General features: G+C 38.4%; 1 protein-coding gene across 6 annotated transcripts in view; it reads right to left on the reverse strand.

The window, feature by feature from the left end:
- The window catches only part of adamts18 (ADAM metallopeptidase with thrombospondin type 1 motif, 18), a 56,462-nt gene that overhangs the window by 14,918 nt on the left and 25,658 nt on the right, over positions 1-15,886 (reverse strand). For all 6 annotated transcript variants that reach the window (XM_086070849.1, XM_086070848.1, XM_086070847.1 and 3 more), the window contains 5 exons: positions 14,138-14,310; positions 12,009-12,139; positions 9,794-9,917; positions 9,467-9,711; positions 2,527-2,647 (listed from right to left, as the gene is read on the reverse strand). In XM_086070849.1, the coding sequence (XP_085926975.1) occupies positions 2,527-2,647; positions 9,467-9,711; positions 9,794-9,917; positions 12,009-12,139; positions 14,138-14,310 (794 nt within the window). The remainder of the gene's footprint in view (positions 1-2,526; positions 2,648-9,466; positions 9,712-9,793; positions 9,918-12,008; positions 12,140-14,137; positions 14,311-15,886) is intronic.

A 15,886-nucleotide genomic window follows, 5' to 3' on the forward strand; every position in this document is an offset into this window, starting at 1 on the left:
ATTTTTTTCAGTATGGTATGGAGCTGTTCCCTGAGATCCCCAATTTGACTTCATTGGTCCAAAAATTACTACATACAGAGAGGTGGCTTAGTGAGGTCCCAAGCTAGCTCCCCAGGTGCTTCGTTAGCTAGCTAGCAGCTAACGGAGCAACCGGGGCTAAAGCCAAACTGTGGCAGAGTTCTTACTTTCTGGACCTGGATTTGCCACCTCTGCTTAACCCAGTGGTTCTTAACCTGGGTTCGATCGAACCATAGGGGTTCGGTGAGTCGGTCTCAGGGGTTCGGTGGAGACTCCGCCGCAGAGGTCCACCCCTCAGTCTTGTCTGCAGTTAGTGGGCACAGTCATTGAAAGCGTCCTGCTCTGAGATTTCCTACCGGTCCGCTTTGAGCTCGCTGGTTTATGCAGCAGAGTGAGACCTCCCTATTAGACCGTTTAGAGAGGGCTGTTAGTGACGCCGACCCCACGTCCACCTCCAACCGCCACAACGTGTGACTGTCTGTGTGTCGTGTGATTTCTTACAGAATATTTGAATCCATGCTAACTATGTCGGGAAAAAAAAAGAAAGTGGTCGGACGAATATGTATAACGTGAATTTACATGTATCACGGAACGTGACGGGAGGTAAGTTGTTTTGAGTTCATGCACTGTGTTGGTTTTGTTATTTGAACAAGGTGATATGAATGCACAATTCATTTCGTGCACCAGTAAAAAAAAATCATATTTTATTTTTTACTAAAGAAGGGTTCGGTGAATGAGCATATGAAATTGGTGGGGTTCGGTGCCTCCAACAAGGTTAAGAACCACCTCTGCTTAACCTATCTGAAATGGTGAGAAACTTTTTTTTATGCTATATCAGATTTAGCAAATTAAAGGGGGAAAAAAAACTGCTAGATAAAAGAAACAAGTTGTGAAATTCCAGTTTAGTTTACTACCATGTGAAGATCCCCCAAAATATGTACCATACATTCACGGACCACAACATCTAATGTAATCCAAGTATATAGTGCCCCTATCCAGCCTGTTTTCCATGTTTCCCTCCACTAACACACCTGATTCATGATCAGGATCGTTATCATCAGGCTTCTTTCTGCAAAGCTTGCCGATTGGCTGATCATTAGATTCAGCTGCGCTGCAGGAGGGGAACATAGAAAACAGGCTGGATAGGGGCTCTCGAGGACCGAACTTGAGCACCCCTGATCTAGTGTCTATTTCTTTTCTTTTTTTTTAAACACACATTGCTGGTAAATAATGCCCGAAGGCTTTTGAGTGAAGCGTCCAAGTTTTTCTTTTTTTTTGGAAATGACATTTGCATTCAACAAGGGGCTGCTCAATAGACGTCTGTTCTCCGAGCGCACTTTTTTGTTTGTTATTGTAGCTGTCACATGTGATTACATAGGATGGAAAATCCTCCTTCAAGATCACATTTGAAACGGCGATGGACGGATGGATAACGTGGAAGTGTTGGAAACCAGAATTTTCCTGTTCTTTGGTTACAAAAAAAAAAAAAAAAAAAAACACTAGGAGATTGTAAAGCTCAGGTTGAAGAATAGACGGCCCCATGAATCCGAAAACGTTAAGACAACTTAGATGCTTTTCTGGTGCGATAAAACTGGAAAATTAAACAGAAACATTGAATGTGTTTGTTTGCACCATTCTTGTCATTGTGAACATGCAGTATTTAAATGACGTGCATTTTACATTACATAGATAAGGTTAAATCAACCATGGCATTCATCTATGGCCGTATGATAGAACATTCGGTATTTAGAAGGATTTTTTTCTCCAACATTTTTTTTTTTTTTATCCAAGCCTGCCAAAGTCGGGTTACTTGCATCTCAAGTCGTTACTTTACATAACACTTGATAATTAAAATAATCACACTGAGCTGTTTTGTAAATTGTGGCATGCAGGGAAGAGAATTTTACAACGTGTAGTCATAGCTAGCTAGTTAATTGAATGCTGTATTGGTAGAAATGGGTCAAGTAATTAACTAAGGAACTCACGATTGCGCACCGATGGAATAAAGGCGCTCAGTTCTTATATTGTGGGGGGGGGGGGGGTGAAAGGCTATAATTGTGAAAACCGTTTAATGCTATTGAGTTCTACGCAGCTTTCAATCTTTGCACATTTTCAGCAATTATTTTCCAATCTCTGAATTCACTTTACAGCTTTTAAATGTTGAAATGTCGGACGTGTTTAATTTGACTCTTATGGACCAAAAAAAAAAAAAAAAAAAGGGCTCACTGTTTTACACAAGTGAATTACTATACAGTTATGGTATAAGAGGCATACATTTATATTTATATTTTTCATTCCTCACCGCCATTTTATTCCCCCTGGTCATGTATTTATCAATTTTTTTGCTAACTGCTTTTAGCATTTCTGCCCCATCTTGCACTGATACTCATTCCTAATTTACCTGCGGCACGCATTTACACGATCCATCCAACCGGATGTGCCTTGTTTGCACGCATGAAGGCAAATCCTCAAAGACATTAAACCGACATTCAAAGTCATCCAAGTCACCTCCGGCGCAGGGAGCTGAACAGTCGGAGCGCACCACACCCCAGCTGTAGTCTGGCTTCCTCTCGATGCGAGGCAGCGTGTACTCCCAAACCACACCGGGATTCTTGCCTTGCAGGAGGATCTAGAAGAGGAAAAGGAAGAAGGAACCGTTATTGGCAAGAGGGGCATGAAGTCAGGGACTGTGAAACACATTTTCCCAACAACCTCATAGATAGAAGACGACCACTCTACCACTGAGCCATGCCACTAAAAGGTAATGGAAGAATGGTGCCCTACTGCCTCACAGTTCTAGGATTTGGGTTGGAATCTGGGCTCTTGCCTTTTTTTGTGGAGGTTTCATGTAGTCCCAGTGACAATGTGTGAGTTTTCTAGGCACCAGGTGGGCATTAGCGGTAGCGATCTAGAGTGGTTTAGAGCTTACTTGGAAGGCAAGACTTTTTACATTAGCCTTGGTTGCTTTGAGTCCCACTGTGCCCCACTGTCATACGGTGTTCCACAGGGTTCAATCTTGGGGCCCCCGGTGTTTCCATTGTATGTGTTGCTCCTAGGTTCCATCTTAAGAAAACATGGTATTTCCTTTCACTGCTATGCAGATGACAGTCAGATGCTTTCTCTTTAAGTCCACTTTGGTCCAGTCTGGAAGAAGTCAAAGACCGGCTGGTATTGAACTTCTTGAATTTCAATGAAAAGAAAAGGGAAGTCATGGTGTTTGGTCCCAGTGGCCCCTGTGCATACCACCCTGTTGACCTGGTGTCTATAGCCTTGCAATTGACCCATGACCAGACTCGGGTATGCCCCACCTCTCCTCCGAAGTCAACTGGGATAGTCTCTGGCTCACCCGTGACCCTAATAAGTCGTATAGAGAATACTGTAGATGGCTGGATGGACTGCAAAGACAACAAATGCCTTGGCGGAGGTCTGCGCTACCCTGTGCTTTGGTTGCAATGCTAACTTAGAAGTATACTGGTATGCCAAAAATCACAAAACTGTACTGGAGGTCTCCGTGGTGGACCAGGAGCAGAGTTGACAACGGACATTGCTTTCGACCGTGTCCGGAAATCTTAGCCTTGGACTGCGAGATTATTCTTCCGACACGGACATTCTTGTGGTATGCCAGCCCAGGCCTGCAGTGTAATTTTGCTCCAGCTCTTCAGGCTTGATGAGTGGCGTGGTGGAGATGTGGAAAATTTGTGGTCTGTTGTCTCTGCTATGTTTTGTACTTGTCAAACATGACAAAGATCTACACTTGTCCGCACCTTAAATGTGTCTATTTCAAACACTTGACAGCTGGTCTGTCATCCTGGTTATTTTCGTCGTAGTCGTCATTCTCCATCTCTAATTTGGCCGACTATGCAGATTAGCATGTTGACGGTTGCGGTAGAGTGTTTATCTTTACTGGTGTTTGGCTTGGAGACCGCTATTTGGCTTTGTCTAAAACAATTGTTAGAAAAGTTTTGTGGTGTTTATCTTGGCAGACTGTTTGTGCACATTGTGTGTCTGACACAGAGGGAGTTGTTTCACAGATTGAACGCTGCAAAATACACGATTATGTCTGCGTTGTATTGTTTCTGCAGCTGTTTGCAAAGAATTTTGGACACGGATCAAATCGCATTTTCTCTCATTAAATTGACAGATTGTTTACCAAGCGTTGTGGTATGTTGAATAAGTTTGCAAAGTATTCTTCTTCTTTTTTTTTCCAAGTGCCATTTGAGCATGTGCTTCATTACAATGGTACGGAACAAAAGATAATTTAGGACAGACCCCTGGAGAACATTGCTGGATTATTACTTGCTAATTTTATAAGTCTAACATCTGAAATGGGTTTCTGTGTAGATGATAAAAAGAGTCATCTGTAAAAAGTCGTCGTCAATGAAGGAATTTGCTACAACCAAACAACAATAGTGGATCAATGCTCTGCGGGCTGTTTAATGAAAATCTCCAAATGTTGACTTGCGTTAAATAAAAAAAATCCCCAAATTGACACAAAAATTACACACGCTTTCAGAAAATCACATGTACTGCACAGCTTCTCTAATTTCTGTTTATTTTTTTCTTCTGAAAAATTTGACAAATAATAGTATTTAATAACAAATTAGTAATAATAAATTAAATTATGTAAATAAATAAATGTTTTTATTATTTTTTAAATTTAATTTCATTAATTTATTTAAAAAAAATTGTTATTATTTTTATTTATCATATAAATAAATAAATTAGTAATACCTAATAATAAATTAGACCAAATCATATTTTGAATTACAAAAAATCATCAATATCATAAGACTTTTTCATAAGGTTTTCATAGTGATTCAAACAAAATGTTTTCAAAACCTGAAAACTGATAACTTATTTTGTTTCCATCTAAATGCTAAAACAACATTTCAGTCAAAGCAGTCGTGAAAACGAATGTTCAGTGTAGCCATAAACGAATACTATTACTGAAATTTTGAATTTTTGTTCTTGCGTTTGTTTGCCAAATTCTAATCTAAACATAAACTGATGACGCGTATTTCCCGCCATTCTTATGCGATCGCTGTCATGTGATGGTGCCATAACGTTGCAGAGTCTGCTGACACCAAGCACAAAAGAATCAGCGCACGGGATGTTTCAGCACGCCTGGAAAATTAGCCGTGATCTGCTCTTTTTGTATCAATGACAGCAGTTAAATAAGAACGATGCCACATTGATTTTGCCCCTTTTTCGCCTGTTTGTGCACGTGCAGGCAGTCGAGATGTCGCAGGAGCGAACATGCAGTTGTTGGAGGCGTTAAGTGATCGTTTCAGTCGTCAGTTTTCCGCCTCAAGGGGCTCTCGAAATACGGATCTGACCCGGGAGGCGCTCGGCTTTCGCTCTTGTGTAAGCTGGGCCGAAGGCCAAGGTAAATCGGTGATATTGTCAGTACAGTTGATGCTTGAACTCGAAGAGCTACGATACGGAGCAAGTGTAATCATTTATGCTTTTTAGCAGTTAATCCACAGGCCTCTAAATGTACGAGTTCCCAAACTGAAGCACCTGGAAATCCGCAAGTTATCATTTCGGGGTATATACCTGATTGTTAAATTACAGAAAAAAGCTATTTGAATAATTAATATGGTTGAATATAGAGATGAACTAATCATTTATTTATAGGATCTGGTATTTTAAAATTGATGGATATCGTGTATTTGAAGGCACCGGAAATTCTTCTTCGTGGGTTGAACAATTTGTTTTCAGGATTTCTTTAAATAAAAAGAAGGAAACTACAGTATAATAACACTTTAAAGTTTTGTGCTATTATAAAAGAAGAAAGATTATTTTCTTCTTTTGTTAAAGTGACTACAATATATATCACAACTTAATTATACTCAGTTTACGGCTTTTTATCCCGAAATAACTCATTAACAACTCATTACTTTTCTTCTTGAAAAAATATGCCCTTTTTCTCCTAACATTAAAAAAAATTCTCAAATTTTTTATTTTTTTTTAAATCAAGAAATGACAACTTATTTCTCAAAAATAGAACAGTTTTTAAGTTTTTTTTTTTATTCCAGTGGCATTTAGAGGTGCACTTAGTAATGTTTAATTTCCATTTCCAGACTGGATCTCCTTAAAAGGATCCCGACTCCCGAGACCCCAACATTTTGAGACCCGCTGCTCTAATGATCACGTTTGCTGCTTCTCATCCGTGAGTCTCAGCCCAAACTGGACGCCCGAATAAATGGCCTTCCTAGGTAACTAAGAATCACCGGTCAGCTGGGAAAGAAAAAGGATGTGGTGGAAGATGGCTGGAAATCGAGCATTGGCGTGGTCCAAATAAAGTGACGGCGAGCCAGCGTGAACCAAGAGAGGAAACGAGGTTTGTGGCAAAAAAGTCAATGATAGCAGCGCGCCTGAGGAATCATGCCACGTTGTCACTGTACTCCACATATACATACAGTATGCATATTTTTGTGGACAATACGTCTCTTTCCAGGTAGAATTTTACCTCAAGAAAATAGACGAGGTGGTTTTTGCAAGGAATATTGCAGTGTACATTTTTAAAGGGGAAGAGGAGCAAAAAAGTGTCATGAAAAGAAAATTGTGGATTATGAAAAAATAGGATTCATCATGTCAAACTGTACATTCATAAACTCAATCAAACTGCACTATTAGATGGAAACGATGCCAAAAAAAAAATCAACAGAAGGAAGAGATTTCGTGCTTCCTCGGCCTGACCTTAAATCATCACATTCAACAAGCTCAGTTGCAATATTCTTAATCTTTTAATCTAGCCACCACCGCCGCACTCTCAAGATCTTTTTTCTTCTTTTTTTTTTGTAATTACAGGACATACTTAGAGAGATTACAGCAGTGACATCTGCAGATCAGTATGAATTGCGAACGCACGCAGCCAAGACTGACTGCATATTAAGCTTCGCTTTCTTTAAAGGACCGCCTTGGGTTGTTCAAATGTTAATCCTCCTTTCATATTTCGGCGACGTCTCTATTAGTTATGGTGATGTAAAGCTAACGTGAAGCCCAAAGGCGATAAAAAGGGACAAGCAGACACAATGTTAATGTGGCTGGAAAATAAGTGATTGATTTGTGTTAGAAAAGATATTCCATTGAAAACCATTAAAAATGTATTTTTTTTTATTTAAAAAATAAAAATAAAAAAAATAAAAAAATAAAAATAAAATAATTAAAAAAATAATAATAATAATAATGTATTTTTTTAAGCCCCATTTACTTTAATTGGTCATAAAATTATTTATTTATAAAAGAAATACAATTATTTATTTATAACAAATAATGTATCTTCATCTATCTATGCCAGCAAAAATACATTATTTTCTATTAAATGGTAAAAAGTATTATAATTGACGTTTATCCACTTTTTGTGGCATTTTTGTTTGATGGTGTACCGTGAGATTTTTCAAACTTAATCAATAAAGGTTTGGAGTCATTGTACTAAACCAATAATAGACAATTCTGAGTATTTTAGGGGCCATCCATTGTTCACAATTGTATCTCATCAAGCAACATTCCCATGCACTTTTCCTTGTTGAAGGTCTTACATTTCCGACTTCCCATTTTTCTGGAATGCGGCACAAGGGCGGCAGCACCCTTCCCACTTTAATGCAGGAGAATATGTTTCACTATATGGACGCACTCATCATACAAACGCAAACAACAACAAGCACTCGACGGAGCCCGGCCACAAAGTCAAGCCCTCTTTTCTGAAATAGCTGCGAAAACATACAAACATTTCCGGATGGCCAAGTCACCAGCAAGTAGAGAAACTTTTGGGAGTATCCCACTGGTGTTCCGAACCCAAAAATTTATGTCACACTCATTCCTGACTAAGCATTTTTAGGCCTTCAGGTGAGCTCACCTGGTTTGAACTTCTGGTTTCTGCAGCCAGAGTTCAGAGTTCAAGGGAAAATAAAAGCTTGTGCTGACATTGATATGTGCCGGGACCAGCCCCGGTGATGCTTCAGGGCAGGTAAAAAAAAAAAAAAAAAAAACTCTTGCTTTATAGTCTCTCTCACCCTCAATGCAGTTTTCCTTCTGTTTTCTCGCTTCGCTAACCTCCAATCACATTTGCAACAAAAGCACTATTGAGGTCAGTGGCCACGGGGGCCACATGGCCGTGGCTTTGGATGCTTATGCATGGATGGGAACACGTGACTGCCTCTTTACATTGAATGTGCCAGTGCTGAGAGACAACACCACTTACAGCATGACGTTGACGCACAGTGGATGTGTGCCGTTTCTACAGAGAGGAACCACGGAAGACCCGTGAAGTTGGGAAACTCGAAATTCATCCACCATTCGTGCCCATGGCTAATTATAACAATAACACCCACCCACCCATTTTCTGTACTGCTTATATTCACTTAAGTAATGATAATAATAATAATAATAATAATAATAATAATAATAATAATAATAATAATAATAACTGAACAATGGTACAAGAAGTGACATATAAGAAGTGAAAAATTGCCACATAAAATAGGATAAATAAATAAATAAATAAGTAAGTAAATAAATAAATATATAAATAAGAAAACATTTTATGGTCACAAATTTGTCAAGCATCCAAATATTAAAATTACTTTTTAAAAACATGAGTAAGAAAATTTGTGAAATAAAAGAAATTGTGAAAGTGTGTCAAAGTGAAAGATTGTAAAATGGTAATAATAAAAGGAATATTATTGTGTTAAAACGTTACAGAATTTTTTTTTTTAAATGGAAAGGGTAAAACAAATTGACATGGTAAATAGATTTTTTTTTTATAACTATCATAAAAATTGAGGGTTATCATTAAAACGAGCGGTTAAAACAATGACATTTGTTGCAGAATACATAAAAAATTCTGAAATAAATATTGAGTATGGATATGAAAAAAAGTGGGATGTTTATAAAGGAGTGAAAATGGCCAAAATAAAAAAGAGTGACAATAGGTAGAAAAATAAAACAGAGAAATAGTAGAAGTTTGTAAAATCGACCCCCCCAAAAAATTGTGTAATTTGTATTTTTTTTTAATAAATAAAAAAGGGAAAAAAATTGGGGGGACATGTATGCAGTATATAAAAGGGGATCACCTTTATTAGAAATTAGAAAAAATATATATATTTTAAAAATAAATAAGGGGGCGGGGGGAATTGTTTGACAATAAATTTTGAAAAAGTTTGATTTTGTGTCACTCATGAAATCTCACAAAAACGCATCGTAAGACTACAGTTAAATTGCCATTTTTTTTCGTGAGTAGACCATCCATCCATCCATTTTTTTAACCGCTTGTCCTCACAAGGGTCGCGGGCAATAAAGAACAATTCAAATAAATTACAGAAACCCAAAAATGTGACATTCTATGATGTGGGGAAATGGCAGACATGTTTCTATCCTGGTTGCTCTTTCCAAAACAAACTGACAATTGCCTCTAAACAATGTAGAGATCAGACATTAGCCTTACTTCAAACACCAGCGTTTCATTGGTGGGTCCGGCAGCGTACAGGCTCTCAGGCTTGCTGAAGGAGCGCTGATAGCTGAAGGTGGCCCCTCCGAAGTGGAACTTGCCCGGCCAGTCCACCGTCCAGTCCCCGGTCAGGTAGTACTTCCTCTTCAGGGAACGTACCGCCAGATAGCTGGTAGACACCTCCATCTCCTGCACGTGAATGCTCCGTGCACCCGCCGGGATGGTTACCATCGAGTAATACTCTGGGTGAAGAGAACACAGACGGGATTAGATATGTGACGCTTTCAGACTTGACGTTTCAGGTGAAAACTCTGAGAAACTTACCGTTAGCCCTGTGCTGTAGTGTGTACATGCCTTTGTAGAATTTGCACGTTGAGTTGCTTCCCTTGCATACGCCACACGCATCCAGAGAAGCCTTGGATCCTAAAATCTGATCGCAACCAACCGTCTGCATGCAAAAAATAAAAGTTGCATTTTAGTGGCCACAAGTGCATACAAATCCACAAAAGTAGCAGAGAAGAAGCATGTGACACGTTTTTTTTTTCTACATAGCAGAACTGGAAAAGTTGAACACGTCTAAAGTTTTATATTTCAGACAGAATTGGAGAAAATGGTCAATAGTAAGTGGAAAATTGTCTAAAAAAATGAACAAAAACGGTTAAATAAAATTGTGAAGTATTTTAAAATATTTTTTTAAATCCCAAATCAAGAGGGGTATTATACAGCGGGCATAATAAGAAATGTTTAGACATTTACCAGTACCTAGTACCCCCCCAAAAAAATAAAAAAATAAAATGAATCACTGATTTTTAGCGCATTTCATTCACAATGCAACTCAATATGTGTTATACTGTATACAATAATTAAAAGTAGGCTACAACATTTAGAAACAGTTACAAACAGAGTTATAGAGATTTAAAAACAAAGTAAAGAAAAAAAATAGAGGGGGGGTAGGGTTAGGGTTATTCAAGGTATTTTACTGTAGTCAAAATAAAAAATGAGTGAACATTTTCCAAAACTATATATTGATGAATAAACCAGGAAAACATATAAGATTAAATATATCAGCATAAAAAAACTCAGAATGAGTGAAATTGTTAAAACCAAAAGGGGGAAAATTACCAAAAGGTTTAAATGAGTGAAAATTTGTTAAAAGATAGTCAAAACGGTACACACACACGCACGCACACACACCCCCACACACACAAATAATAATAATAATAAAATAATAATAATAATAAATGAAGACATTTTGTCCTAAAAAAGTGGCCAAAATACAGTGGAAAAGAGTGAATACTTGTCCAAAAAATGAATGAAAAATGAGAAAAGTAATAAAAATAGAGTGACAAAATGTTCTTTGTATAAAATAAGCAAAGAATCATCAAAAACGAGTGAAGAATTCCTTCCAAATTTGTAAATATGGTCAAAAATTGGGTAACAAATACCATAAAAATAGTGGTTAAAGAAAACAACCAAGAAACACAATTACATGGTAACGAGTGAGAGTTTAGTGTTCATCTTAGTTATGTGAAGAAAAAAAGCATTCAAATTGCACGAAGCGATTTCAGGGTTGCAAATTAAGATGCAATCCAAGCCAGCTGTTTCTAATGGCCTTTAAATAAATAAATAAAAACAATCAGATAAAAACCGTAAACTGACACTGAGCTTTTGAGCCGTTCCTCTGCTCAATCCAATCACTCGCCTAAAACCTCTCCATGGAGATCGACACACAGCTGAAATTATTTATTTCAATGACGCTAATTCACATGCACTGCATCCAAATTGGGAGATCACATTGCCACATATATGCGCTTCGCCCCGGTACAGTACGTACGCCACGATGACTATAAATACACTGAACTTCACATGCAATTCAAGTCGGTGCCAATTAAAGCCAATTCTTGGTGGCCCACCAAAAGCAACAAGCATGTGTGGAAATGGGACAAAATAAGTGTCAACGCGTCGGTTTGGGTTGGACCACAAGACAATTGGGTTAAGATCATGGTCAGAGTTTTGAAATGATTGTTTGGAAATGCACTCTTGACGGCTGCTGAAAGGTGACACTTGAGGTCTACCAAAGTCGGTGAAAAAAATGACGCTTAAGTCAAAGCGGGACGAAAGGGATTGAACAGCGGTCACACTGTGGACTGGCCTACGACATTATATGCCTCTTTTTTTTTTTTAAGGGAATCACGCCATTATGTATCACTGATAGAGACTTTCAGACCTTGCCCACGCACTCAACACAGATGTCACCCTTGTGGTTGATAGAACGGCTGATATTAGTTAGAAATGTGTACGGAACTATCAAAAAATGAACAAAAGATAAACACCCCAAATAAACACCAACAAAAAAGTTTCAAGGATGTTTTTCAAAAGACAATCTCTTTTTTTTGATGGCGCTTGTATCTCAGTGTTTTGCTTGCAAGTCGAAACAAAAAAAGTGGGTCTAATGAGGGCTTCTATCTTCAAAAACTTCAAACGTTTCTTTTCTTTTCATTTTAAACCATTCAGAATCAATTAGTAGAGACTTTTGTACCTCACACACGCCGTCAATACAAACATCGCCTTTGTGGTCGGAGCAGGAGGTGCCATCTTTGACCTTGCTGGACATGGCAAAGAAGAAGTCAAAGTCCTCGGCCGTGCAGTACAATTTGCAGACGTCTTCATCTGTAAAGAAAAAGTTACTCAATCAAGCAAAGAACTCTGCCAAGGCCAAACATTTTCATAGAGTACTGTTCCTTCGAATGAAAGACATAGCTTTAAAAATGTGGGAAAAACTTTTAAAACTATATGTGAAACTCACCAAAACCAAAACCAAAACCCCAATGTGAAAAATTGGCAAAAAATTAACATGAATAATAATAATAATAATAATAATAATAGTAATAATAATAATAATAAGTCAAAGGATATTTTTTTTATTTTTTTTTATTGGTTTGAGTTAAATTGGGGAAAAGAAGAAGAAGATTGAAAATGGTCAAAAAGAAAGAGGGAAAAATGTTGAACAATAGTTTAACTTGAAGGGAAAAAAATTATTTAACATTTTTAAAATAATAGTGAAAATGGTCAAAACGTGTGAAAATGTTTAAAAAAAGTAGAAATTTAGCAATTTTTTTTTGAAAATCCTAATGACATTAGTGGTCATAAATAAAAGACTAAAAATATATTTTTAAAAATTTTAAGTATTTCTTTTAAACATTCAAAAATGCCACTGGTATATTGCATGATTTTGCATAACCCAATAGTGAAACAGTACATAAGGCCTTTTCGCCTTAACTGACATTGCGGGGTCTGAACTGGCAAAGACTGACGATGAAGTCTCTCGGGGGATTTCTTCCTTGGCTCGATTCACAGACAAGTCTCAGCAGATGACGGCGAAGGTGACTTGGCCCTCACTTCCCAAAGCAGTTTACAATGTTCCTCCCTACATAACCTCCCATTCATCAAGAGCTTAAACAGACCTGGGACGCCGGCCAAACAGATCGCTGTCCTTCACCGCACTACTCGAACCCCACAGCCCCACCCCTTTTTTCCTTCCCTCTCCTTTATCGAATCTTTTCCCAGTGTGTCGAAGTGTTGCAAGTGGCTGCATGCCTCCCATCAGAGGTGGCAAAAGTTCTCACACTGTGTGTGTGAAAACAGACTGGTAAAAGTATTAACAATCAATTTCCATTGTTATGTTTTCACAGTTACCGACCGTATTCCATTTTTGACAACTTGGTACTTTTCTCTCAAGGCATGAAATCAATTTGAAGCGGACTGTTCTGGTTGTCTTGAAAGATGTTTCACCGTCACCCTAGCAAGCATCATTACTTCATGCAGGACGGCAACTCATTGTACTTTGTTACTTCCCACTACTGCATCCAATGCGTATTACACCGAGTGCTCCCTTCCTCAAACATTTTTTGGCCACGGAAGCAGTAAAAGGAGCTTTGAGCATAGCAGGAAAAAAAAAAAATCTCATTAAAGGGATTTGGGCTGGGATACAGAAGATCAAGTGAATTAAGAGCAGACAAAGCTCATCGGCAGCAATACGTGCTCCTTTGTGTGTTCAAGAGGAGCCGCGCCGGCCAACCGGATTGCAGCTCTTGTGCTTTATGTTGAATATATTCCCAAGGATTCAATTACCGGGAACAAATTAAGAAAGTACTTAACATTGGACAGACCAACCATGACGGGACTGAAAACACTCTACTGGCGCTGGGTAATAAGGACGTAATGTACAGTAAAATCTCAAATTGAGATATTGAATACATCTTTTGCTCCTTTCTGGGATTTGATTTTTTTCTCATTAAACCAAACAAGCTTTGGAAAAAAAAAAATCCCAGCAAGTTTACATAGCATTAATATTATTAACTTCTCCAGAAGTATCCATTCATCCATTTTTTTTTTTTACTGCTAATCCTTACAACTAAAAGCAAACATTATACTTCTGTGTTGACACAAGTCACCATAAATACATTAAAAAAATAATAATAATAATAAAAAAATAATAATAATAAAATAAAAGAGCAATGATGATGACATTTCCGAATGAACAATACTGAGCTCTTAAAAAAAAGAAAAAACAAAACAAAAAAAAATACATTAAAATTTCTTAATAAAATGGAGTTATCGCCAAGCCCTCCACTCTACGACGTATTGAATACAAGCTTCCAACATTACCGTCCACTTTGGTGTACGGCTTCCACTTGTAGTACCAGCCCCGGAAGGGTTTGCTGTTGTGCTCGGCGCACTGCTGCGTCCGGAAATCCACGCTGTTGTGCGGACACGGGCGGCTGTTGCACAGCTGGTTGTGGCGGCCGGGGCCGTAGCAGAATTTGCCGTTATGCTGCGGCCTAGAAGACGCAAGGAAAAATTGTTAAAATGGTAGTCAACATGTTGAAGAACTGTATTGTCATTTGCCCTCAGATACCTCGATCAAAAAAATATCCGATTCAAAGTACTGGAGATTCTTTTCGGTTTTGGAAAAACCCCAACCGAGTTTTCGGAAAGGCACACAATTAACTAATTTGCAGTGGCGTAAAAATAAGTGGTCCGTGTTCTTGAATGTTTTTCATTGGATTGTTTTATATTAATGGTCTAGAAGTGTTTTTCAAAAAACTACGCCGGGAGCGCATTACCGCATTTCTACCATTGGAGCCGGTAGTGCGGACACGTCATTTTATTTTGTTTTGACCAATTCTCGATCTCTTAGCCGACGAAATGCATCAGGATACACACAAGAGGGTGACGTGGGCCTGGCAGCGTGTCTTGGAATTTTATTCCAGCATTCATGGCTGACGTAGACTCGCGGGAGTTAATGAAATAAATGACACAATTGACAACGGCGCGAGAGGACTTTGAATCAGTGTAACCAGTCGACAGTGACATATCGTTAAGAATTATGTTTATCTACCTTTAAAGCCAGGAGGGCGAATACGTCATTTTGTTTTGTTACAACTGCGCTCCAGTGTTGAAGGTAAATAAACCCGCAGATGTGACACAGTTGAAAAATATATATATTGAAGTTTTATAATAATAAACTTAGGTTTGTGTGGACGCCACAGGTGTAAGCTCTGAAATGTTTTTGGAATTATGTTTCTATCTGCTTCGGGAGCTGTGATATCAATTATTTAGTAGGCATTGACAATATTGTTGAATTTCTAGGAAAACCTTTTTTCGGGGTTGACTTTAAAGTCACCCATCGTTTTTACAGGCATGTTTTGTCAGATGCTGTAGGCCTTAATGGGTTAATACATCATTAGCGTATGTTAGTGATAGACTGCGGAAATGAAATACCCTCAAGGGTAGAGAAGTAGGTTACAATGTCACAGTAGGAACAGAACTCTGTCGTAAACTGACGACGCTTCTTATCTGATAGAACGGTCGGAAGAAAATCGTCAAGAGAAATTTGAATGTGAACACAACTGAAGAGCAGTAACATACCATTACATTATCTAATTAATCCCGTTGGAGAAAGCTTTAAGACATTTAAGCAAGCTTCCGGTTTCATACAGGTTTCAAATTCGGGCATTCCGGCAGGACCACCAACAGAGAAAATTGACTTTAGCTATTTACGCTAGTTACCAAAGAGGGTATAGCGAGCGTGGACCCGGAAGAATCCTGCTGATCTCATAAAAACAGTAATTCTGCACAACTTTGGCGAGGGTACTAAAGAATGCTGACTAGAAACAGAAACCCAACGGGAGGACAGGAATACCGAGGAAACAAGTGTGGTGTGAAATGAAGCAATATCATCCTGGATTCCATTTAACGGAGGAGTGATGGGATCGCGTTGGAGAGAGGTCGCGGGGATATACTGTACGTCTTCACAAGCGTCATCCTGTTACTGTAGATGATCACATGTGGCCATGTTCTTATGGCGAGGGTCCGCAGTGCAGTTTGCATCCCGGAATTCCCCCGTAACATTTG

The sequence above is a fragment of the Leptonotus elevatus genome, chromosome 3 (genome assembly GCF_054856555.1).
Source record: "Leptonotus elevatus isolate MCC_2025b chromosome 3, RoL_Lele_1.0, whole genome shotgun sequence".
In the NCBI taxonomy this organism is placed as follows: domain Eukaryota; kingdom Metazoa; phylum Chordata; class Actinopteri; order Syngnathiformes; family Syngnathidae; genus Leptonotus; species Leptonotus elevatus.